Here is a 27,531-nt window from a genome sequence, read left to right on the forward strand (position 1 = left end):
CCAGTTTTTTTGTTTTTGTTTGTTTTTTTGGATCAAATGTATCCCAATCTTACAAAAACGTTTTGAACAACACAAACTGAAAATTTAATCCAGTTCAAAACCAAGATTGGATTTTGTGATCTAATCCGAATTCAGAATCCTTATTTTTTTCTTCTTTTGAACAAACCATTTTCAAGATTTGATCCAATTCGATGGCCAAAATCCTATCAGATTGCTTTTGAACAACTGGTTCCAGGTTTAAGTATTCTCATGAATAATTCAGCAGCGGAAGTGCAGGAATGGGCGGAGTTCTATGAATAATAATGAGCGCCGCCCCCTTATGTTTATTGATTGGGTTTATTTGACAGCCGTGCGCTTCAGTCCCACTATGGCGTCTCATCAAATCAGGATGGGCTTTTTCTACCGCCTTCTGTACTGGAATTTATCTGTCGCCGATTGGTATCTTACATCTGGATTTCTGTGCTGAAAGACGTCAGATGTAGGCGAAATGAAGGACGAGAAAAGCACAGCGCGGTCGCTCCTGAGCGCCGACACGGAGCGGAGAAATGCAGCCGATGTGGAGGATGGCCAGGCGGGCAGCGGAGCGCCGCTGATCCCGGTGCTGCATGAAGCACCGACAGCCCGAGCGGGAACGGGAATACGCGTTTTAAAGGTACAGATCCACCTCCGTTTAGGTCTCAACGTTGCTGTTAAGTAGCAGGGCCAAAGTACGTGTGAATCCGTGAACTGCATCGGCAATTATCTGTTTAACACTTCCACACGCCACCGCGTCTCAAAGCCTAGCGAGCTCCCTAGCTAGACAGCATCGCGCCCCGCGTCTCGAAACGCGCCTATGGTCCCGGTTTTGCTGTCTGTGTAGGCGGTTCACTGGGTTTTGTGACACGTCCTGTGATAGTAGATGGTCTAGATCTCAATGCCATCTCGATTGAAAGAGATGGTTCTCACTTTATGTCGCTTCTCCTTTTTAGTTTATTGGCTGTATCGGAATAGTTCCAGTGTAACGCCTGTAACCTGTTAGGGGGCGTCTGGCTATTTTGTAATTGCTATTTCTGTCTCTGTACACCGGCGTCAGATGGACGTCTGTGGTCATTGCGTCTCGTCTCGCTGTTTTTTAGAAACTGGCTCCCTGAGCACTGTTGACATGATGACATGATGACATTGTCAACTGAAAAAGTAGTTTAGTTACAGTTTTAAAAACGCGTCTTGAGTATGGCAAGCTGTTTTAACATGCATTACTTAAAACTATAGACCTACATTTAAAACCTCTCGGATTCTGAGTCATTCAAACCGCAAACTGGTGAATTACTACTTTTAAAGCTGTACTTGCAGATAATATAATATTGATGAAATAAAAGGCCACATAATGTATGACCCAAAAAAAAAAAAAAAGTAAAATGCAAAGACAAAATAACAAATTTTTATTAAATTGAGGCTCTGCACCCCGACATATTTATATTAAAAAAAAAAAAAAAAAAAGAGCTGATCACATGGCTGAAAACTGAAAATGAAAAAAGATATTAGTCACGATTAGATTGCTTATAACTATAGGCCTACATTTAAAACCGCTCTGATTCTGAGTCATTCATTCAACCGCAAACTGGTGCATTACTACTTTTAAAACTGTACTTGCAGATTATATATTATTGATGAAATAAAAGGCCACATAAGTGTACTTGGAGCACAGGTTCGTGACTTTGTTTCTTAAAGTCCCCCTGTGGTCAGAAATTTTATCCCTTAAAACTCATCTTTGATCATCAAAATTACATGTTTTTTTCTTGTGAAAATAATTTTCTCATGCCTTAAAATAGCTTGATTGTAACCAAACCCTTTCCTCATGTACTATACTCGGATCTATGAATATGCAAATTAACCCCGCCTCCACTCAGTTGCACCAGCCAGCGCCTCCTGATCCATGGATAATGACTGATAAAACTGTTTTTACTAGCGGACAACTACAGTGGAGACTGTAACACTCGTTAAAGTTACTTACTTGACGATGTTGTGTCCTCAACATGCCTTGAAGACTCGAATGCAGCCAAGTTTGTGATTCTTAATTGGTGCCCGTGAGCATATGCGAGGAGAGGTGGGTCTGACTCCGGGCTACTTTTACACTGTTGCTGCGGGTTATTATTCAAGTTAGTCTAAATTCACGTTAAACCACGGCTTCATGGGTTTTTTGCTCTTTTATTTTTGGTTTTGTGCTGGTAATCCGATTGGCATATTTTGCATGCAATCTCTATGCACGCCGTGTTTGTATAAATGGAGAAAGGGATATGCTAATGGTAGGAATCTATCCCTTGATGTGATTGGTTATTGAGTTTTGTGACGTAGCAAACCGAAGGCTGTTTCAAATGGCGTTTCTGGGACTGCCTTTCGGAATTTACAGAAAGAAATGTTATTTGATTCAGCATAAAATTTATTACACAAACGTTTAGGCTACAACAGCCTAACATAACTAAAAACTAAACTATGGAACATAAAAGATAATTTGAGAAGCATCTCAGTATTTTTTTTGTTCATGCAATGAAAGTAACTGGTAACCAAAACGGCTTTGTTACCAACAGTCTTCAAAATATCTTCTTTTATGTTGCGCAAAAGAAAGTAAGTCATTCAGGTTTGAAACGAAAATGAGTGTAAATGACAGATTTAAAAAAAAAAAAAAGATTTTTGGTGAACTATCCCTTTAATGTTGTTTAAAAAAAATAATAATAATAATTGTATAGCCTAAATGAAATGATACTCTAAAGAAGAAACTAAAATTGCCAGCAGGTGGCAGTAAATGTCTTTGAGTCATTCATTCATTCGATTTGTTCAAAAGGCTGATTCATTCAGGAATGAAATAAACGGCTCTCTCTGTGAATAGGCCAGTGAATCATTGGTTCACACGATTCGTTCATAATGAGGATTCATTCAGAAAGTAAACACCGCTATTGCTCACAGACGCACAACAGTTTTGCAGTGGCCTTATAGGTAATATTTTCGTTGGCAAAATTGAGCAAAAATACACAATATTGTGTTTAAAATATAACACAATATTAACTTTTTATTTACTGAACTGTTAATCACATTTGCACTTGTGCTCTTCGTGACAAAATCAGCACTTGTGTTCTCGCTGCTGTGTGATATCACTTATCATATGATATAAAAATGAGACTCGTACAGGGACTCATACATTTTTTTTTTTTTTGCCCCAATGTCTTGAATTTTAGGTAGCCTATTTTACATTTAAAGCCACAATATGTTAATTTTTTTTTTTTATTGAAATATCCAAAAACCACTAGAACAGTGTTATATATTGTGCTGACTTGTGTACTTGTATTATCCCAAATGTTTCGAAGAATGTTTAAATCCAGATAAATAAGCTATTTTAACTAGTCAAATGTATCTAGTATGATAAAACAGCACTGTTTTACCCCACATATGCATGACTGGAAGAAGCGGAAGCGGTCGACTGTGGCATAATAAAAGCTTTGCTGCTCTCGAGCCGTGTATCGCGCTCATCCTTCATTAGCAATCGCTCCAGCATCCTTGTTTCACTTCCAAGACTTTCAGCCCCACACTGCTTCATGCTACAGTGACCTTAAGTCTTTAATACGTTAGCTCATCCATGGACATGATTGCATCGGCTGTGGGGATGAAGACAACAACTCCCATGATTCCACACTCCATCACGGCGTCATCAATCTACGCCTTCATTTCTCTGTTTGTTTTGAATATGTGCCTTCTTGCATATTTTGCCTTTAAAGTTAGTATTTTAAATGTACAAATTTTTTTTCATTACAAATATATTTAAAAATACATGACAAACAAGTTTCAATGGAAATTACATTAAAATATATTTTAGTTTACCATAAAAGCGGGTTAGTACATCGGGAAGTAGCTACACTTTAACCATATTTCAAAGACAATAGAAATAATTAATATTAATTAGTTAAAAAGTGCTTGTGCCCCCCTTAAGGGGTGCTGGCGTAACAGTAATACGTTTTTTATTGACTTGTTTAATTTACATAATAGTATAATTCTGAGTCTTATAGTTTAAAAGAATGAAAATACACTTTTTTTTTTTTTTTTTTAATTTATAAATGCATTTTATTTATTTTAACTTTACTTTTATTATTCACTATATATATATGTATATACATTTTAACAATATATGACCAAAAAAAACACAATATAAAGACAAAATAACTAGAGATGCACGGTCAGTCTGCCGGTTCCGAGCCGGTCTGTTCTGACGTCACACTTATGGCGACTGATAATGTATTCATGTCGTGCCAGATGATTTTGCAGAAATAAAACAAATGAGCGCAACAGCACTCACAGAAAGTTATAGATGCATACTGCAGTATTATAAAAAAAAACAAAAAACAAAAAAAAAAAAACAGAAATTTGTAATAAAAAAAAAAAAAAATCGGAATCGAATTGTAATTGGTGCATCTCTAAAAATAACAATATGATTTAATGTTTTTGGTAATTTGAGGCTCTGCACCTCCACATATTTCAAAAAAAGAGCTGATCACATGGCTGAAAACTGAAATTGAAAAAAGATATTAGTCACGATTAGATTGCTTAGTAGTAATACAAAAATAAATACTAAAAACATACGTTAAATTCGATAGTTCTTTTAATTAAATGCATATTAAAACAGCTTGCCATATCTTGAAACACCTGCGTTCTGTTCCATTCCGCTGCATCTAGCTGTTTATGAACGCAGGAATGTGTTGTGAGTGATATGATAATGCCACGGCCATTATCTTCACAATACACCTCACATAATACGCCTACAGGAAATATGCCCGTCATTATATTCGGGCATCGTAATAGATTATCTGAACAAATTTAGATGTCAGTTGCTTCCTCCTGCCTGTGAGTGAATAAGCAGAGTTACCTTGTTGAGCTTGCAATGCTTTCCCCCCCATATAATTAGATCACTGTGTTCTTACAGTCATGCTGTCTTATCTAGTTGCTCTTATCTATTTAAAAAAAAAAAAAAACTTTTCATTATTCACAGCATTAGAATCCAATGCAATGTTCTCATTCATCAGTATTAATACATGTCAAATATGTCATTATTATTAATGTCACACTTACAGTAAACCTAACTTGACAGATGAGTGCAGATAGAAAGGATTTGATTGGAAAGAAGATTGATGGTAAGTTAGCTGTGAAATACTGCTCATTTTTATTATTACCACATTATTTAAATGAGTAGAACAAACGTAGACATAGAAGACGGCATGTATGAGAAATTGATCAAATCTGATCAGAAATCAGAGGTGATTTAGCAGTGACCTTTTATGGATGGATATTATTCCAAAATATTATTCAAAAATAGGTAAACAAATGCACAAAAAGGTTTATAAATAGAAATGGGTCACAAAAAAAGTTCTCTATTCAGTTGAGTATGTGATTAGAAAGGTTAATAATGATGAGTCATTATATATTATATTATGCTTCACTGAAGAAAGAATCAGGTTTGGAACAACTTATTATTATTATTATTATAATTATAATACATTTATTTTTTATGGTTCTTGTTCTTGTTCTTCTTTTTCTTGTTGTTGTTGTTGTTGTTATTATATTGGTTGTTCCAAACCAATATGACCTTTCTTTCTTTCTATATAAATAAATAAATAAATAAATCATTATTATTATTATTATTATTATTGTTGTTATTAATAATAATATATTTTTATGGTTTTTATTATTATTAAACCGGTTCTTCCAAACCATGTCTGTCTTTCTTTCTTTCTTTTCTTCTTTCTATATAAATAAGTGTTTTATTATTATTATTATTATTATTATTATTAATAATAATAATAATGTGTTTTTATGGTTTTTATTATTAATTTTAAACCGGTTCTTCCAAACCAATATGTCTTTCTTTCTTTCTTTTTTCTTTTTCTTTTTCTTTGTCCTCCTTCCTTTCTTTCTATATAAATAAATAAATAAATAATAATAAGTGTTTTTATTATTAATCTTTCTTTCTTTAAATAAATAAATAAATATTTATTCTGTGGAATGTAGTAGTAATTATTATTGTCATTATCATTATCATTATTATTATTTAACAGGTTGTTCTAAACCTGTATGACTTGCTTCTGTTGAACCCAAAAGAAGTTCAATATTTAGATTTTTTTGTCCTTACAACGAAAGGTCCACTGTTATTTTAGACACTCAGAGCTGTTGATGCCAGTGTGTAGTGGTTCGAGCATCATCAGAAAATGATTTCACCAGCCTTATTAATGACATGTCGTCTCCGAAGTGGTCTCGACTCACACATCTCTGCAGGGTGTTTGTGCCCTGGATAAATATTTGCGCCAGCGTCGTTTTCTGCAAGCGAAAACAAAGCCTGGTGTCTCTCAAACAGGCTCTGTGTTGCAGGGTGGAGTCCCGACAGCCACCAACTTGTGGTTACCAAGGCATGATTTCCTACGACTGATTTGGACTCAAACACTTTATTTGGCCTTATTTCTAGAAGGCCATAATTTCTCTAAAGAACGCAAGCATCATCTAATCTAGACTCTTCTCCACAGCGAAACATGAAGAGGAATGGCAGTCGAGGCTGTGTGACGAGGAAGACACGCTTCGGCTCTCGCGAGCGGGACTGGCTGAAGGGCGACGCTCAGCGAGGCTGTGTGTGTCTCTACGGGGCCTCGGAGCCTCAGCCTCCAGCCTCGGGGCCCCAGACCTCCAGCAGCGCCCAGCCGGACCTGAAGCTGGTGCTCTGCTCCACCAACACCACCGCCGAGGAGCTGTGCGCTCAGAGAGACGTGCAGGGCCTCTACTTGCAGCTGCACGGAGACTTAATCAGGTAACGCAGATGCTCAGTCACCCAGCTGTAATTTTCTGGCTAGACGAGGTCTTGTTTTGATAATAATCCTTATCAGACTCGCGCTGTGGAGCAGTCGGGCCGCACACACACACACAGGTCGGGGTGTTTATCAGAAATGATAAGGTGTATATCAGACGCTTATTGGTTATAAATGACTGGTTATGCGAGTTGTAGGGTTGGTCCTTCATTTGCACCTCATGATATGTGATCCTGGACCACAAAACCAATCATATAAGGGTCCATTTTTTAAAATTGAGATTTATACATTATCTGAAAGCTAAATAAGTAAATAAGCTCTCCATTGATGTATGGTTTGTTAGGATCGGACAATATTTGGCCGAGATACAACTATTTGAAAATCTTGAATCTGAGGGTGCAACAAAATCTAAATATTGAGAAAATTGCCTTTGAAGTTGTCCAAAATAAGTTCTTAGCAATGCATATTACTAATCAAAAATGAAGTTTTGAGATATTTACGGTAGGAAATTTACAAAATATCTTCATGGAACATGATCTTTACTTAATATCCTAATGATTTTTGGCATAAAAGAGAAATCGATCATTTTGACCCATACAATGTATTGTAGGCTATTGCTACAAATATACCCGGGCTACTTATATGACAAACAAAAACAAAACCAGTCATATTTTAAATGTTAATGATCCTCCAGGATATCGTCATCATGAACATGCTCGTCTTATCTCAGGGTTCGACAGTAAGGATGGAGTGTGAGAAGTGCACGTAATTGTATTGAACATGCATTTGCAGTGTACTTCAAATCAAAGTATATTTTTAACAAGCCACTTTTGCAGGTAATGTAATATTTATGGCATAAAAGCCTACTTGAGTGTACTTAAGAAATACACTTTCATGACTTAAGCGTTGCTTAACATGCTCAAGTGGTGCACTTTGTAATAATGTCAAATTAAAAGTTTTAAGTCATTGTTTTAAAAATCTTATGCTTTAAAATTATTTTGATGTGTGAACATACTAAAGCACATGTAAAGCGTTTTAATTTTATTATTGCTTATTTTGTAGTTATATAATATGTAATGTTATAATATAACATTATATTATAATTTTAACTGTTGTGTGTTCAATATTGTATTTATAATGTACTAAATTAAAACTTCATCATTACAAATGAGTGATTGCAAATGTATTTAAATGCATGGCGAACAAGTTTCAATAACGTTAAAGTTTATCATAAGTCCTACGTTAATATTTCTTAAGTCCTGCTTAAGAGGGTTAAAACACTCTAAGGTTCTAACCACATTTAATAGAGATATAAATTCTTATATTTCATTAAATTGCAGTTACGATGCAATAAAGTGTCTGAATTTTTTTTTTAAATTTAGTTTAGTTCAAATTTAATAAGTACTCTTTTTAAAAGAATGCTAAAGTGTGCTTTTTTCACGTGTGTTTGTTTATAAATGTTTTTGTACCATGCAAACTTTAACACTTGGTTTTCTGTGACGTTTTGAATTGTTGTTGTGGATTGATATACCTGCGACTAATACACTGATGAGATTTGTCGAAATTGTGTGAATGATTTGTGAATATTGGAAGTATTGGTTAGAACGTGAAAATTATAAACACAAGAAAAAATGTTTTATTTTCTATTTATGTGTTGCTGATAGTTTATTTGTGAAGCCTGACTCATCTCTGTGTTTATGAAACAGAAACGGTAAAAAAATTATACAGTGAATGAATTATAGTAACTCTTCTAAAGAATATTTAAAATGACAAAAAATAAATAAATAAAAATTACACGATTGTCTGAGATGCTTGATTCTGATTGGTCTACTGCTACTTCTGTGCTCAAATATTTTCATTCGATGACCGCTAACTTATTTTTGCCAATGGCAGTTTATTTACTACTTAGCTGTAAATATATAAATAATATAAATTGTATAATGTTGATATAACTACAGTGTGTACAGAATTATTAGGCAAGTTGATATTCTGGTCATATTTTTTTTCCAAGAACATTTTACCAATTCCAAACCACATCAATCTTAATAACTACTATTGATTTTGTATTTAATAATTTATAAGTGATATATAATTGTCCGTGAAGGCTGATAGTCAGAAACTTTTTATTTCAGGTGTGCAGAATTATTAGACAGGTTTTCCTTTACAGATAAAATGAGCCAAAAAAGAGATTGAACTCAAGAATAGAAGTTTAAAAAATTATTAAATGCCCATGAGAAGGATGCAATAATAGAATTAGCAAAGTTAAGGCATGACTCTTGAAGGACCAGCATCACATCCTCTTGTGCCACTGTTTGAAGAATTTATCTTCCAGAATCTGGCAGTAAGTTTTAGGAGCTGATTTTAGTTCATCTCCTATCCTGAAAAGTCTGTCTTGCAGGATTGATTAAAAATGAGCTCCTAAAACTTTCTGCCAGATTCTGGAAGATAAATTCTTCAAACAGTGGCACAAGAGGATGTGATGCTGGTCCTTCAAGAGTCACTCTCAACTTATCTGTCCATAAAGCCTATACAAAATCAGTCTTCATGTATTTCACAACACTTCAGCATGTTATTCTTATGTGAGGGCCATTTTAAAGAATTTTTTACCCAAGCAAAGTCTCTGAGAACCTGACACCTTGTAATTCTGGAGACTCCAGGAAGGTTGCAGTTCTGGAAAATGATGGTGCTGGAGACTAAATGGTTCCTGATGGTTTCTCACCTAATTCTTCACCTTAATTCTTAATTCTTTTGCAGTTAACGTGTCTTTTCCTCTCCACCTGTTTTTTCTGACCTTGCTGACCCAACGAGCATTTCGCTGCCCAATGGTCATGCCTTAACTTTGCTAATTCTATTATTGCATCCTTCTCATGGGCATTTAATAATTTTTTTAACTTCTATTCTTGAGTTCAATCTCTTTTTTGGCTCATTTTATCTGTAAAGGAAAACCTGTCTAATAATTCTGCACACCTGAAATAAAAAGTTTCTGACTATCAGCCTTCACGGACAATTATATATCACTTATAAATTATTAAATACAAAATCAATAGTAGTTATTAAGATTGATGTGGTTTGGAATTGGTAAAATGTTCTTGGAAAAAATATGACCAGAATATCAACTTGCCTAATAATTCTGCACACACTGTATATATTTATATAAAATATTTTTAAGTCTAAAATTTTCAAATTATTTCAATGTAAATTTTTTTTTTTTTAATCAATTTAAAAATGTTTTATTTTTACAGTGCAACTGTAATACGGTCTTAACTTCACTTTTGAACATTTTCAAAACGAATGATGACAATTTTAATTTGAGTGACCTGTCCCTTTAAAATCATGACTTCCAGAATTTGAAAAAAAAACAAATTTTGAAAACAGTATGAACATTAGTATTAGTGTCTTAGCAACCGCTAACGATAAGTGCACAAGAGCAAAACACCAGAATATGCAGGCGTTTGCAACACTCCCTGTGCTCTCGAGGCAGGTTTGTGCTTTCCTGTGTGTGTGTGTGTGTGTGTGTGTGTGTGTGTGTGTGTGTGTGTGTGTGTCCGCCGTCTGCAGTGTCTGTGGTGGTTTTGAAGGTGTGTCTGACAAAGAGAGAGAAGCAAGTCATGCTTTCCCCTCTCTCTGCCCTTCTGGGAATGACTGGGCTGCGGCTGAGATGGCTGAAATCACATTATTTTGCAGGAAGCAGTCCAGCCCTGAGCTGAGGTAAAGCCAGTCAGCTAAGCTGAATTAGCTGTGAGGAGGCTGCACATTAGAGCAGCTCACAGGGACATCTGCTGATGTGTGTGTGTGCGCGCTTTCTGTCCTCGTCTACTATTTATTTCACTTCAGGTAAGGAGCAAGAAACCATTAAATCCCTAAAGTGTCCTTGTCAGTTGCACTCTGCCTCTCAAAGCAAAGAGCAAAGCTGGGGCGACTGCAGAGTCGGGCTGCATGATTAGTCAAAATAAAAACAAAAGCACAATATGGCTTAATGCAATTATTAGCTACAAAGGCAACAAATAAATAAATGCACTGCGTTGTTTCGCAGTAAATGTCTGCTCTGAGTAGCATTAAAGGGGTTGTTGATATTTTTTTTTCTAGGCTTGATTGTGTTTTTGGGGTGCAGTCTAATGCGTTTATGCTTTGTTTTTTAAAAAAATACGCATTATTTTTCACATAATTTACCTTTATTCCACACCGCTCTGTCCCTTCTCTGATAAACGCCCCGATTAGTTCCTGGTTTTATGAAGCCCCTCCCTCAGAAATACACGATGGACTTTGATTGGTTAGCTGGCCCAGTGTGTTGTGATTGGCTAAACTGCCTCTAGTGCACCTTTAAACATCCCGCCCCTCAGCTCAGCATGTGCTCTGGTTGTATTGTAAACAATGGCGTCGTCAATATTGCTTATCAATTAGAGCCCGATTGAGACCCAGAGAATATTAGTGAAGAGGACCATGCAGAACCTGTGCAAGCCAAGCATGGCTCTCAATGGTATGTTTCTTTGTTTGTTGTTGTCTCATACTTTTAGATACACTGTTATTTGTAAATGCTACCACTTATGTTAGCTTCTAATATACGGTTTTACCCTGATTAAAGCTGTAATACAGCAGAATACTGGGGGGTTGGGGTTATGTCAATTTCCGGGAAGTAATTTGTTGTATTTCTAGGCATTAAACTGCCATAATTTTAAAAGACAATATCTCCGTTTGCATTGAACTTTCAGCATCATAACTTTGCAGATATTGTTTATGCTCAAAGAGCAACATTACACACTAACTAAAGTTAAAAAAAGTGAAATCACAATCAACCACCCCTTTAATGTGCATTTGGGAATTTACCATGCACTAACAATCTTCCCATACTTTTAATGAGAAGCGCTCATCAACAAAAGAGAAGCTTTTAGGGCAAAATAAAAGTTGAGTGGTTTAACATTTTTATACAGTGTTTCTCCTGCCGTTATATTAGGGGGGCCCCCTAATTTAATTTAATTAATTTAATTTTATTTTATTTTCTCTGTGGCGCCAGATCACAACAGAGGTCATTTAAAGTTACCTTTCCTATAGAACAGGTCTATACCTTGTTCTTTTATTATCTTATTTACACGATGGCATGTCATTTCTGTCTTTTATGTTGCATGGTCGCGCTCTCTGTATCGCACACAGCGGAGTTCTGCCCGATCACACACACACACACACACACACACACACACACACACACACACACACACACACACACACACACACACACACACACACACACACACACACACACACACAAACATGCGCGCACACTCCTACTCCCACAAGTATTTGTAAATATTAAGCCGCAAAACGACTATTTAAATATGAATTCTGCGTGTCTCTGTGTTAATGAATGGCGCAGATGCACGGTTTTGTTTACCACTCGTACTGAAGCGCGCATGACGCTTCCGGTGATGTTAACGTCTGCCGTCTCACTAAAAGAGGATATAAATACATGAATAATCTCTCCAGAACTGCTCTGAGAGTCACTTCATGAGCATTTAACAGTTTCATTTGAGTAAAACTATCCTCATATCATATACACACAGAAATATAAAGGTATTCACGGCAACCCGTCAAAATAAAAGTTCAGTTTAACTTGAAGGCATTGCGGCAGAAATATATTACTACTGTTCAGTAGAATGTACGTAATAGGCTACTACTATTAGTAAAATTATTAAAACCTTATAATCATACAATATTTCTTCAATGTTTTAATTGTAATATTAAATCCCCTTTATTTTCCAAAAAATAAAATTTGTTTAATTTTCATTAACTAAAAGATAAATTTAATGAATGTTTTATGCCTTAAATGTAAATACACAACACAGAATTGAGGGGGGGAAAAAAATCATAAGGCTATTATAAGAATAAATGAATTTTGTTTTTATGCTTTCAAATAATTATATATTCAAATAATAATTGCATAGCCATAAACCTAGGGGAAACACTGTTATAGTTTCAATATGCAATAAAATTGTTGTTGTTTTATTCTTAGTATTTCTTATGTTTTATTTAGTAGATTTTATTTGTATAAATAAAAATATATTATGTTGTAATTAGTGTTATTATTGTATTATGTATCTTAAATACTATTTGGAGAAATTATAAAATATTTCTCATTGTTTCTATTCAGTAATTTTTTTTTTATATTAACACAATTTTTTTTATTATACAGCAAAATTACAATAATTCTTTAGTTTTATTTATTTTTAGTATTAATACAAAAATAATTATACAGTTTTTTTTAATGCAAAATTATAATCTATTTTTATTTATTTTGAGTTCCTCATAATAATAATAATAATAATAATAATAATAATAATAATAATAATAATAATAATAATAATAATAATAATAATAATAATAATAATAATAATAATAATTATTATTATTATTATTAAATACTGATATTTTTTCTTTTACAGTAAAATTACAAAATTAATTGTTTTATTTTTTTTTATTGTTTAATTTTTGTTTTTGGTAACACTTTAGAGTAGGGAACACTTATTCACTATTAACTACGACTTTTCCCTCAATAAATTCCTAATTTGCTGCTTATTAATAGTTAGTAAGGTAGTTGTTAAATTTAGGTATAATGGGTAGGATTAGGGATGTAGAATAAGGCATTAATATGTGCTTAATTACTACTAATAAATGGCTAATATTCTAGTAATATGCATGCTAATAAGCAAATAGTTAAGAGACCCTAAAATAGTGTTTCCTTGTTTTTATTTAGTATTTGTTATATTTTTATGCATTTAATTTATAATAATAATAATAATAGTTGTGCAGCAAACCTTAAATTGCAATTTCAGGTTTTTATTGGCAAAATTGCAATATTATTATTATTATTATTTATTTTTTACCCCCAAATCCTGCAGACCATCAGCAAATCTCCGTCTGCTGATTTGGGCTTCTGCTGTGAAGGTGCGGTGCGGCCGACCCCTGCCCCGCTTTAACACGAGGACACCTGACAGGTCTGCCTGTGAGCATGTGATCGGAGCAGCTGCCAGGCTGTGGGTCACGGATTGCAGCGTTCTCCGGCCTATCTGCTTCAGAGCGCCGCGAGGATCCGTTAACAGGATTAGAGCAGTGGAATGAGATGACGATTTAATCAGGGAGAGAAAGGCGGCGGCGCTGCGCGAGGTGGACGATTATGAGGCTGGACAGTTTTAATAAAAAGCAGGATGCCGTCATGTCACGAACAGATGATCAAGTCAGATCAACACACTGATTATTTGCTTTGTTTGAAGGGAATATTGTCAGACGTCATGAGCTCGGTGTGCTTTTGCTTTCAGCGCTTTAATGAATGTTGAGATATTGAGTTGGACGAGACGTGATCCCTGTGGATTGGGATATATTATCTGTCCGGCGTGCTGGGAAAACACCCAACTCTGAGGGAGAGGCACTGCTGGAAGATGTTAGGACAGAGTCTGATCTTAAATCGAAACACCTGTGTGTTTTCACGCTTGTTCAGAGCTGTGATACTTGCATAGGGTTGTGTGTAGACCCACATTTTCACCTAAAAATTTTACTTTCTCTCTCTTCCAGGAAAATTGACCAAAACTATGAATGACTTATTGTTTGTATACAAATATATTATGGGGACCAAATGTCCCCACAAGTATAGTAATAATAGTCAATTTTGACCTTGTGCGGGCATTTGTTTTGGTCCCCATGAGGAAATGGATTATAAGTACATTGCAAGGGCACATTCAATACATGTAAGTGTATTTCACAAGAGTTTCATGAGGATTGGTAGCTGAAATAAAAAATTAATAGTAGTATTTATTTATGAAATGTCATTATAAATCCCTGATTGCTCAATGTGCCCCAGTCAGTCAAAAATATACAAATATACAGATTTTGAAAGTGAGCATTACCATGTTGTACTCATTTGGTTATTTGGTAAAAACAAACACGCATGGCAACAATTTAAAGTATATTTCCTGTTCATATAATCTTTCATCTTAAGACATTTAGAAATTTCTTAAAAGCATAGTTCACCCAAAAATGAAAATTAGCTGAAAATGTACTCACCCTCAGGCTGTCCAAGATGTAGATGAGTTTCTTTCTTCATCAGATTTGGAGAAATTTATCATTAAATCACTTGCTCATCAATGTATCCTCTACAGTGAATGGGTGCCGTCAGAATGAGAGTCCAAACACAGCTGATTAAAAACATCACAATAATACACAGGTAATCTAGTCCAGCTGCCTGTTTGTATTAAACGAACCCATCAAGACGTTTTAACTTCTTACCAAAATATGCATTCATAATTCATAATAACGCTTCCTCCAGTGAAAAAGTCAATCCCTGTTGTCCTTTCACATCAAAATCCACCCACAAATTGGTTTAGAACAGTTTTGGACCATTTTCAGTCGTGATCTGTACAGATTTCTCTCCTGATTCAGACGAGACTACTTTTGTTTTTACTGGAGAATGCAGTATTAATAATAAAGGACTTGTATTTTAGCTAGAAAGCAGCGGTTTGAAGTTAAAAACGTCTTGATGAATTTGTTTCTTATAAACATGCAGGTTTTCTCTTCTCAAGATATTAATTGGGCTGGAGTCGTGTGGATTTTGATGTTTTTGTCAGCTGTTTGGACTCTCATTCTGACGGCACCCATTCACCGGAGAGGATCCATTGGTGAACAAGTGATGCAATGCTACGTTTCTCCAAATCTGTTCTACATCTTGATCTGAGGGAGAATGAATTTTCAGCAATTTCATTTGAGTGAACTGTTCCTTTACAATGTTTTGTGAATCTGGTCCCTGGTTTTGTAAGACATCAGTTTCTGAAGTGTATTTGTCATTGGTTTATGATTTAGAGCGCTGTATTTCAGTTTGTTCTCAGCTCTGACTCTGGTCTCCTTCTGTTTGTAGGAGGCTGGACCCCTCCGAGCATCCTCTTCAGATGGTCTATGATTACCTGACTGCTATGGGCTATGAAGACCCGCTCCGTGTCCAGCAGGAAGCCGCCAACTCAGACCTCAGCTGCATGATCCGCTTCTACAGTGGTGAGTTGTGGGCCGTGGGAGGCCGCTTTCTGCTCTACTGACTGGGCCAAAATCTCAGAGCTCTGTGAACACTTTGCTGGCTTTACAGAGCAAACTCTTTGAGTCCACCAGAGCTTTTTAGTTGTTTCGTGTATGCTCGAGAGGGAAGCTTGTGCACCATTTCTGCGATTGGGTGTAGTCAAATACTACTGCACAGGTGCAAATCTGTGTTTTTTTTGTATACAACGCCTTTTCCCTGTTCTCTCTTTGGCCTGACAGCTGTGGAATGAATAATGGGCTTTTTCTCGAGTCCGGCATCAGTGTGTGTCAACATCAGTGTTGAGGGGATTGTGTCTGATTCTGGCTCTTTCTCTTCAGTCACACAAAGGATGCCAATTAAGCTTTTGTTCCAGCATCCATCATGTACAAACCTCTTCCTGATGATGTGGTTTTTTTGGAGATTGAAAAAAAAAAAAAAAGCATCAGCAAAATGGGTTTTCCTCCTTCCAACAAAAAAGTACTGTGGCAGTGCTACAACGCAGTTGTATTGGAAGGTAATACTACTGGTATTAAATGATGCCATGGCATGTACAAAACAAAGTATTGCAGTTACCATAGTATCATATCTAGATAACCATGGGTATACCGTCATGCTTTTTTCGCTGGCCATTTCTGTCAAAGAAAATCTGAGTAATGAATCAGTCCATATAAATACTGTTGCAATTTACCATTATTTTCTTTATAATTACACACGCACATATGGGTCAATGAAGTATAAAAGGAAGGCAAGTTCTTAGAAATACCAAAGACTATATAAATACCGAGACGATTATTTTTACAATGAATGGGAGAAAATGCAAAAAATGTTGTCTAAATATGCAATGTTATAAATATAAAATTAAATTTTACATTTGAAGTACTAAAATGACTAAGTACTAAATTACGAAGTAGAAATATATATTAAAAAGACAAACACTTTCCTTGAAACAGACTTTGGAAATATACTCTTTGTATTCATGTTGGTTTTATAAGGTTTTGAAAAATTTGTATACCATTTTTAAGAAATGTTTTAATTTATTGACTCAAAAAATCACGTGGTGGGACCATAATGGGAAAAAAAGTAATTTATTTTTTTAAAATATTTATTTATTTATTTATTTGAGTTTTTAGAGTTGCACCACGTAAAAATTTACTTAGCTTGCCTTGTCATAAATTGGCCAATATATGATGCATGTAGGAGGCTTATTGAACATGAGACAAAATCATGTGGGTCAAAGAGTCCTCTCTATCATGCCATTTCCTGTGACTTTAATGTGACGTTCACTATGCATTGAATGGCAAATGAGTAAGCAAGTGAGCGGTTTTGGCCACAGCTTCTGCATAAATGTGTAAATCCTAAAGCAATGTCTGAGGCATGATGAATTCAGCTCAGTGTCGATATGAATGGACTTGATTACATACAGTTTTGTTATAAATTTAAATATTGCGCAGTGTGAACATAACCAAAGGTATTCTGGTCCCCTAGATAGGTTTAAAACTAAAACTATTATGAAGCATTTTCAGTAATTGAAATAAAAGCTGAAATAAAATATAAATATTGGAAGAAAACCTTCAACTTTAAAAGCTCACACTATAAAACGATAGATAGATAGATGGATAGAAATTGGAAATGTATTCCTTTACCTTCTCTGGGTATTAACAGCTCCTTTGAATCACATTCATTTCTTTTAAAATCCATTTTGTAGTTGTTTATCGACCTCCAGGACCACTAGGTAACTTCTTGGATGAATTAGATGTGTTTGTACTTCCTCTAGTTATACTTGGAGACTTCAACATCCACCTAGATAAACCTCAGGCTGCAGACTTCCACACTCTGCTTGCCTCTTTTGATCTCAAGAGTGTTAACTAGGGCTACTCACAAATCAGGCAACCAACTGGACCTTATTTACACACGACACTGCTCCACTGATCATGTGCCGGTTACTCCACTGCACACCTAGGATCACTTCCTTCTCACTCTCTTCCTTCTCTGCTAATGTCTCCACTGCTAAAAGGATATACTATCATAATAAAATTAACAATTCGTCTAACTCTCACATGCTCTTTAAAACATTTTCCTTGCTTCTTTGTTCTCCTCCCCTGCCTTCATCAACTCTAACAACTTTGCCACATTCTTCATTAATAAAATTAAAACCATCAGTGCACAATTTTCCACACCACAATCTGTCTAGCACATCTTGCCAGCAAACATACACTCGTTCACATCCTTCTCTTCACTCTCTGAGGCAGAAGTCTCCAAATTCATCCTTTCTAATCATCCTACTAGTCCACTCGATCCTTTTCCATCTCATCTCCTTCAAGCCTTTTCTCCTGCAGTTGTACCTTCACTCACTCACATCATTAACACAGTTTAGAGAACTACAGTTTCCTTTACAGTTACGGTTACCCTTCTTCCTTTCATTGCGGAGACATGATATGTTATCAGCATGGTCCATTATGCTATATATCGAGCGAGAATAAAAGGCGTTGTTATTGTAATATTATGTGCGTTGTACTGTAATGTTTTCTCACCGGGAATGAGACATGAGGTAATCTGACAGTGTTGATGCCGTCTCTCATTGCGTTGCTGGTTAGCCTCTGTGCATTCATGTGTTTTGGAGGAGGCGTGGCTTTGGAGAGTGATTTTCAGGGAGAATGGGATCTTATGCTTTCAAAGCTAGCTTGCTATTGCTAGCCTCTCCGAATTCGCCTACCCTACCTTGCACATGTGCCACAATAACCATGGATTATTACATAATGGAAAGCTTTCATGAACTGCAATAAAATTCCCTGCGTATGGATGCATCCTCCATACTGTCCTTCCTGAGTGTATTTAAGCAGCGGCTGTTAGACACAGACTATCTCTGGGCCTGAGTAACCCACGGCTCCCCTTGGTCCGTGGCAGTGAGTAAATGCCCATCTGTCAGGGCCTCAGGGGAACGGAGACATACCATTCCTCATCCTCAGGTCCTGTCAGGGCCGTGGTGGTGAGGTACAGTCCCGCATGTCCACCTGATATATGGCCACGGAGTCTGAACGGATGACCTGCATCCTCCTCATTTGTACACTGTGACTGTGGGGACAGGTGAGACTTAGTGGAATAGAGTGCTGTGTGTTCGCTGTCCTAAAACCGTCCCAACATCTCAGAGGTGAGGAAGACAATCAATATCATATAGTTTGGTAATGGTACTTTATGACAATGTTGCATTGATCTACCGACGTCAACTATTGATATTCAGTTGTTCTTATTTTACATTGCAAGGCTTTATAGTTTCTTGGGTATCACAAAACACACAGCTTTTGAAATAGGGCTGATAATGCAGTGGATGAGAATAAATCAAACTCTATTTGTGATGATGATGATAATAGTAATAATAATGTCAGCACACCCCCAGGTGCTGAATGCTGTACTCACACATTTGTGTCTCATTCACTAGTGTTATTATTTAATAATGATATTTAAGGCCCTGTAATTTACACATTTCAGGCCCGGATGAAATTTATGGATGCATTTTCTCAGCTGGTTTGGTTGAAAATCTGTGGAAATCTGGTGCAGGTTGGATTTGAACTGGTACGATATGTACTGCAGTGTTATCAGTAGCTGAAAAGAAACAAAATATTAATAAACGATGACAAGGAAAGACTGACAGTATGTGAGAATGTAAGTTTACATCATTTGTATCAAAAATACTTTTTAACTTCTTTTAGATGTAAAACAATTACTTGAGTATGATATCACTTGTGAAAAAAGAAGTGTGTTTAATTGGGTTAAATGTGCACTTGTAGTGTACTTAAGTTTTTTTTTTTTTTTTTTGAAACTATACTTGCAGGTAATATAAGACCACTTAAGTGTACTTTATTTAGTGTATACATTCATGGGCGGTTCTTAACTAATTTAAGTATACTTTTATATGATAGTAATTAAATAAATTGCAACTTAAGTGTACTTAAAGAGAGTGCACTTTCGTGATTGTTTAACACACTTAGGTACACAAGTGTGATTTCAGTATTACTTTTAAAGTTTTTAAATGAACTAAATTACAATTTGATCATTATAAATGTGTAACTATAAAAAGTTTAATTAATGATGTATCAATTAAAGACATTAAGTATATTTTATTTTACCATAAATGCCTGTCAGTACATTCAGCAGTACACTTTAACTGTATTTCAAAGACAATAGAAGTCCTACTTATGTATATGTAACTATAATACATTTTCATTTAATTGCAATTAACATGCACTTAGTCATCATGAAATCAAAAATTACAATTGTAATATTTTTACACAGTTAAAATATTTATTATAAATGATTTATCCATGCACATAATTATTTAAAATCTGTCACCTTAAAGGCCTCAAAATATTTATTGTTAGAATTTCTTTAAAAATGACAATTTAAAAGCTGAGACTTTAATACAAAAAGTAACCTGCTCTGTCTTGTCTGTCAGCTCGTTGTCACTGTCCTCTTTGATCTGTGATGTATTTTTCACTGAGTGTAGCTTTAGAGCGCAATCACCTCAGTTCAAGCAGCACGTGAACAGATCATCTCTTCCTCTTTACTACTAGTTATAGCATGAAATAAACATGAATGAACATTAGAGTTATGTTGTCTCAACCGCAGAAAACCGACAAGACACCATAGTCCACCGACGTTAATCTAACTCCCCTGTTTGGGTTGCTTGTCGGACAAAATGTCGGATTTGGCATTATGATTGGTCAGGTCGCCTGTCGATCAAACTCCCAGCGAAGGTTGAAATCCCGCACTACATTCCAGAAGCCATTTCATTCGGATATACTTCACAATAAGGAAGAAAAGTCTATCGCAATCTCTGTTTCATGCCGAATTTAAAGGGATAGTTCACCACTGACATCCATAGTATGGAAAAAATACTATGGAAGTCAATGGGGACCAGCAAGTGTTTGGTTACCAATTTTAAAATATCATCTTTTGTGTTCACCAGAAACAAGAAATTCATACAGGTTTGGAACAACATGAGGGTGAATAAATGAAAAAAAAAAAAAAAAGTGTTATTTATATGTATATGTATATGTGTGTGTGTATGTATGTGTATATATGTGTGTGAATTATCCCTTTAAGTCCAAAAACTTTACATTCAATTCACACTTAAGTATATTCTATAAAAAAAAAATATATAATTTCCACAAGTACTCTCTTTAAGTGCACCATTTCACAAGGGATTTAAGGGACTGTATCTTTTCACAAGGAAGTGTGCCTGCAGAAGAGGGAGCAATTACAATTGAAGAGGCCATTGTGTTGAATGTGATTTGTATCATATTATGTACCAGAATAAATAGTGAGTGAACAGATGAGAGCTGCAGCCTAGACGAAACCTTTTGTGTTTCTGTTTGTTTTTATGCCTCCAAATCTCATCTTGTAAGATGATAGACAATCAAAGATGCAGAGCAGAGTGAATTTGAGGTGTCAGTCATGATCCAGCCTAACCAGTTTCATAAAAGGGTCATAAATGCTAATTTTATCTTTGTTTAGGCAACAACGTAAAATAGATGTTAGTATGTTGATGTTAACAACAAATTAGTGTATGTTTTGCGTTCATCTCTTTTACTGTGTCATGGTGAACACTGTGTTTTTATCTTTGTAAGGTGTGTTATTGTGTAATTGTTCCCAGCAGATGGTTCAAGGTACAGTGCAGCTGCAAAGAAATGGAAAGCTCCTTACAATATATTAATGTTGTTGATGTTTTTAATGCATGCTGGGATCAGTTATGATTTCTTCTAATACACCAGACAGCTTCAGGGCTTTATTTAAAATGATATAGTGACATGTTATATATGCATGCATATTTTGTGTTAATTGGGAGAGTGAGCAAGTGTGTGTGTATGTGCTCATAAACGCGTTCGTATCCCTTTTGAATCAATTTGAGAGTGCCAGAAGACTGTTGGAGAGAAATGAGTTAATAGTAGTGTAAGCCCTTAGCTGTAAAGCGTTTCAGTCCTGATCACGTCACATCCTATCTGTACACTATGCCTTACTGTAGATGATGACATAAGTTTTCCCTTTATCTAGGGAATATCTGATTTCAGGAATGGGGTTTGATGGCTTGTTAAAGGAAACAACAGTTGAGTGGCTGCTGTATTCTGTGCACTTTTGGACTAAATTTTGCCAAGAAAGATCAATGAAGAGTGAGAGATTGCTGTCCTCACAATGAGTTAAATGCTGGCCAGAGCCTGTGAGATTTGGCAGCTCGTTTTGTTAACTTGTGGGAAAAACACACGTCCAGAGTCGGAGCCAGCTCGGAGTGTGTGAAGAGCTACGGACAAACACTCAGTCAGTGGACTCTGATAATCTGGACAAAAGTTGCTCAAAATAAAGCTTCAGAAAGAGTTTTTCACAGCAATGTCATAGAAGAACCATTTGGGGTTCCACAAAAAATTAGCAAGTTCTTAAAAGAACCTATTTTTTTTTTTTTTTTTAGCTTGAACTTTTAATCTGAAGAACCTTTTTCCAATATAAAGAATCTTTTGCATGTCTCCATGGACTTTAAAAATCATCATGGAACCACAGATGCCAATAAGGAAGCTTTATTTTTAAGAGAGTACAGGGCTGGGTGGAAAATATCCACCCGGATCTCACAAGAAAACATTAACTAAGATGTGGCGATTTCACATCAGTCTGTACAGTTTGATTACTTTGAAAACATACTTAAACATATCTATCAGTGGGGCGTTACCCACCAATTTGCAAAAATTTTAAATGGTTACGAATTGTCAAGTGTGTTGAAATATTGATCTGCTTGTTTTAATCAATCTCCATTTTAAAGAGTACATTGGTTTAAATATTCACTTTTTTTAAAACTTTTTTTGCATTTTAGTTTCTGGCATGTCTGCCAGCTCAGAAAAGCTGTATTAAAAACAGTTTGTTATGGACTGTCTGAGTCTGAAACTGTCATCCAGCGAGCTGTTTCAGTTTAAAGCTTGTTGCTATGTAGATAGCCTTATTCAAATAGCCAACTATTTCGATAATCGCAATAAGCTTTGTGCTTTGTTACTTTTGATAAGAAACCGTCTCAGATTTCAAATTTTGTCAGTTTTGTCACAAATGTCAAACAATACATGTTGTTTTGATGCTTTTTAAAGTGATGTGACAGATCACTGTAGTGCCTCAGTTCAAGCGACACGTGAACCGATAATTTCTTTCTCTTTACTACTAGTTATAGTGCGAAATAAACATGAATGAACATCAGAAGGTATGTTGAAAGATAAAGTTTAGCCTACTGAAGTTATCTCATCGTGTTTTAATAGTTAGGGTCACAGAATGTTACATTTTCCTCGCAAGTCATTTCAAAGAACTCTTAGAGAAGAGATTTTGGCAAAAAATATATTCTCTAATATATATGATTTATATTTTTACCTGTTAATGATGCCGAAATGCATGTTTGAATTGATCTGTCCGGAAAGAAGTTATGACAGACACATTTAAACATTTATATTTGAACACCATATTAGATTTGGAAACCTAATGACATCTTTAGAATGAAAGATGTAAAATTAAATTTACAGTTTAAATGTTTGTATACAACTTGAGTGTTTATACACTGTAAAAAAAAAAAAAAATTATATGATCAAGTCATGGCAACTGTATGTTTTTACATTTTACCTCATCAAAACCTTTTAAGTCCAGTTTTATTTTTCAGTTTTTTTTATAACCAAGTTGATTATACTTTAAAAAAAAAAAAAAAAAAAATTTAAGGCAGCAACTGAACTTAAGTTTTAAGTTGAAATAGGATTTTTTTTTTTTTTTTTTTTTTTTTAACAGTGATCATCAGTTGAATTTAATATTTTACGTTGTTAATTTTAACCTTTAATATTAGTAATGTACCAACTGGTTTACCTGTATAATTTACGGGGTTTTTTTAAAAGAAAAATTCACATGAACCGGAAATATTTCTGAATGAATCAGTATCATATTGATTAAAATTGAGAGCTTTTGAATCAGAATCGAATCATGAAATGTCCCCATACCCAGCCCTTGCTCATTATATGCATATACTAGCATCTGCACTGTTTCATTCTTATTACTTCACTATGAATGGACAGAAAGTTACTTCAGAAAGTTACTTGACCTCAAACTTGAAGATTAATTCAAACTCAAAAATGATACTTTTCACCTTTTTAAAATGCTGTATTCTTCTGCATAGATGTTCTTAAAATTCCTCTCAAGAGCTTATTTATAGAGTGTTTGATTACAGTATATTTTTCCTCGTCAAAACACATTAGCCAGTTTCCTCAGTCCTCTCCCTCTTTTAAGAAATCCTGCTGTGGTCATGGAACAATCTGAGGGAGTGAACATCGCTACATGCTGACTCAAGAGACACTGAAGGCAAAAACAGGCCCTGAGGTCTGGACTGGTCCTGCATGCTCGGGTGTTTCTGTGCAGTCGTTACTGCTTTTTTTTGCTCTAAAGTCCCTCTTGAAATGGAATCCACTGGCTGTTGCTGTGGCTTTGCAAAAATAAATCATCTGCGGTGCTGGATTTAGCCACTAATGAGGTATTGATCTGCGAGGAGCCTTAACTTTTCAGGGGGAAGTAGATGGAGAAACTGAGCTGAGACCAGCTGAGACCTGTCTGGAGGACACGCAAACATATTCAGTGCTTTGCTGAATTAAGACTTGACATTTGTTTGAAATGGAAAATATTGAGATGAATAAATACTGAAACTGTCTGCACAGTTATGATCTGTAAAATCAAGAGAGCTGGTTGGGAATCTGAAAACGTTTGGCAAGGTGACAAGAACTTGAGAGTAATTATATTCCAATCACAGATGTGAAACTCTGTGTTTGTCATTTCAATAACACATCATCCACACATGGGAGTCTTATAGATTCTTTAATGTATCTGTATAGGCAAGAGGAGATGTGGGAAGATTTGAGCATAGCAGATCCCATAATGCTTGTACACTCAGGCGTTTCCTGCAGGAGCTCTGTGGTACAGTGATGGTATTGCAACATAATACTGTGGCAATTTGAGATTTTGATATCAAGATATCACTTAGCATAATCATTTATTATTATTATTACTACTGTTAAATTGGTCATTCTTAGAGTGATTTACTTTTAAACTAAAATAATCAATACTGTGGGTGAAAGTTATTTATTTTTTGTTTATATATATACTATTAAAATATTTGTAAATATTTTGAATGAGCTTCTTTTGTTTAGTTTCTATTTAGCTTAATTTTATGTGCATTGCCTTTTTTTTTTGCTTTTAATTTATTTACTTTCAGCTTTAATAAATTGTAATATTTAGCCTTTAATTTATTCAGCTTTATTTCAGTTAACAAAAACAATAGTTTATATTAGTGCTGTCAAACAATTAATCGTGATTAATCGCATACAAAATAAGTTTGTTTGCATAATGTGTGTGTGTTCTGTGTATATTTGTGTATATATATATATATATATATGCACATACATACAGTATATTTTGAAAATATTTACATGCCTATATTCATATAAATTATATTTAAAATATAAGCGTAACACATTAGTCTGAAATGTATTTATGCGTGTGTGTATATGTATACGTGTATATGTATGTGTGTGTGTGTATATATATGTATATGTGTGTGTATATATACGTGTATATGTATATATGTGTACATGCATACATACATGCATGCATACATATTATGAAAACAATTTATATTTTTTTGAATGCGATTTAATCGTTTGACAGCACTAGTTTATAGATAGATAATAGTTTATAGATAGTAAACAATAACAAAAAAAAAATCTCCTGGTAGTTTGATGTTGGTTTGATTGGAGGAGACATTTGATAGAATAAAAATTAAGGAAATGTCTTTCTTGAAAAGTAATTGTAATGGTTAAACTGTTACTTACTGTACCAAAATTATTTTTTAACGTTGCTGTTTTAATAAAGCAAAATGGAAATCTTTCAGAATAAAATGCATGTACCACATATTACTATATTCATGATATTTTCACGATGTACTGTATGTGGAAAAACCTATAATGATGGTATATAATGGCACTTTTTGTTGGTTGAATCTGTGGTCTGATGAGTGATCTGAGGCAAATCATAGAGGGCATACAACCCATTTGGCAACAAACGTGCTTGTTAATAATGTAGCTGTTCTCTCTTTATTGAGATCAGTCTTTTGCAGTGAATTAATACATTGAAATTTAATGCATTTGCAGGAAATAGGAAGTAACAGCAACACCTACTAGTGTTAACGCATGTATTTTTAACTTGAGACATTATAGTAATGGCTGCTAGTATTTGTCACGATTTGGTTGCATGGATTGCATCATGGCATTAATTAGCTGGATAACTCATAAAAAGGGGAAAAAAGACATGGTTGTGTCCCATTATTCATAACTAGAGTGGGGGTTCGAGTCCCTCAGGAAGGCAGTTGTACAGTCTTTACCCTTGACGTGTACTATTAGTTTGAGTCTTCTTATTCAAGATCACTGTGCTTTTCTGCTTAAACAGGGTTGGTGTTCATTTTCCTCTCTGTCCCGATGAAAATGCCTCAAAGTCCATCACTTGTGTTACAGTTTATGTTTATGTTTATTATTAGTGGGGCTTCACGCTGAGTCCTGAGTAAACCTGTACTTCCGCCTCTACTGGTCTCCCTGTGAGCCGGCTCAATCTATGCTATGTTATATGGGTTAAACAAGCGCACCTATTCATCTTTGCTCTATATGGGGGATGTTATTTCTGAACTCTGCAGGAGTCTGATCATTTCAAGACTTTGTTCTTTGATGGAGGCCAAACTCTTTGAAGCTGGTCCATGCTGAACCTCAAGGAAGAAAGTGGTACAATTTTACAATGAGAATGTGAGTTAAAGATTGATTTGCTTCATTAAAGGGTTACAAAACATAAAGCACAATTTTTGAGGTGATAACACGTATGCTTTGTTTTGTACATAATGGAAGACAAAATATTAGCATGTATTATTTTTCATTTTAAGGTGTAATTTATTTAATTTTGGTCTTTATTTTATACTTATTATGGGTTGGAATGTGTTAGATTCACACTAGATTTCAACATGTTGTTCATGAAATGTAACTTTTTCTGCCAATCAGAAGTGTTGATTGATTGCGAATAATAATTAATAAAAGATCTGAAAGCAGGAGTTTCATTTGTCCCCTGGTGTCATGCTTGCAATAAAATGCTATGCAATAATGTAAAATATATATTTTTTTAAATAAAAAAATATTAATCTTTTTTTTTTTTTTTTAAAGTGATAACATATGATCCTGTTGCACATAATGGAAGACAATAATAGGACACATTATTTTTCATTTCATTAATATTTTTATTTCTGTCTATTTTGTACTTTTTGAAATCAAGCGAATAGTGAATTAAGTGACGTAGATGTGTCAGATTCACATTGGGCTATTATTTATAATTAAAGCTAAAACCAAAGCCATAAAAAGCATTTTTGTTACTTGAAATTTTATTTACTGAAATAAAAGGAAATATAAAAAATACATTTATTTTATTTTAACTAGTTACCAAGTCAGCAATTCTTGTTCTTGTTAGTTGAAGTACTAAAATAACTAAAACTAAATGCACAAAAAAACTAAACACTCAAACTCAAAACTATATTGACATTAACAAAACTAATAAAAATGACAAAAAGCGCACAGAAAACTTACTTAA

The 27,531-nt window shown here is 34.8% G+C and overlaps 1 protein-coding gene across 1 annotated transcript in view; it reads left to right on the forward strand.

Annotated features, from left to right (window-relative positions):
• The first annotated feature begins 344 nt into the window (after window positions 1-344).
• The window catches only part of phlpp2 (PH domain and leucine rich repeat protein phosphatase 2), a 73,485-nt gene continuing 46,298 nt past the window's right edge, over window positions 345-27,531 (forward strand). The window contains exons 1-3 of the mRNA XM_058783075.1: window positions 345-652; window positions 6,537-6,814; window positions 15,709-15,842. Coding sequence (XP_058639058.1) covers window positions 488-652; window positions 6,537-6,814; window positions 15,709-15,842 — 577 coding nt within the window. The 5' untranslated portion in view covers window positions 345-487. The remainder of the gene's footprint in view (window positions 653-6,536; window positions 6,815-15,708; window positions 15,843-27,531) is intronic.

Source organism: Onychostoma macrolepis, chromosome 07 (assembly GCF_012432095.1).
Source record: "Onychostoma macrolepis isolate SWU-2019 chromosome 07, ASM1243209v1, whole genome shotgun sequence".
Classification (NCBI taxonomy): Eukaryota; Metazoa; Chordata; class Actinopteri; order Cypriniformes; family Cyprinidae; genus Onychostoma; species Onychostoma macrolepis.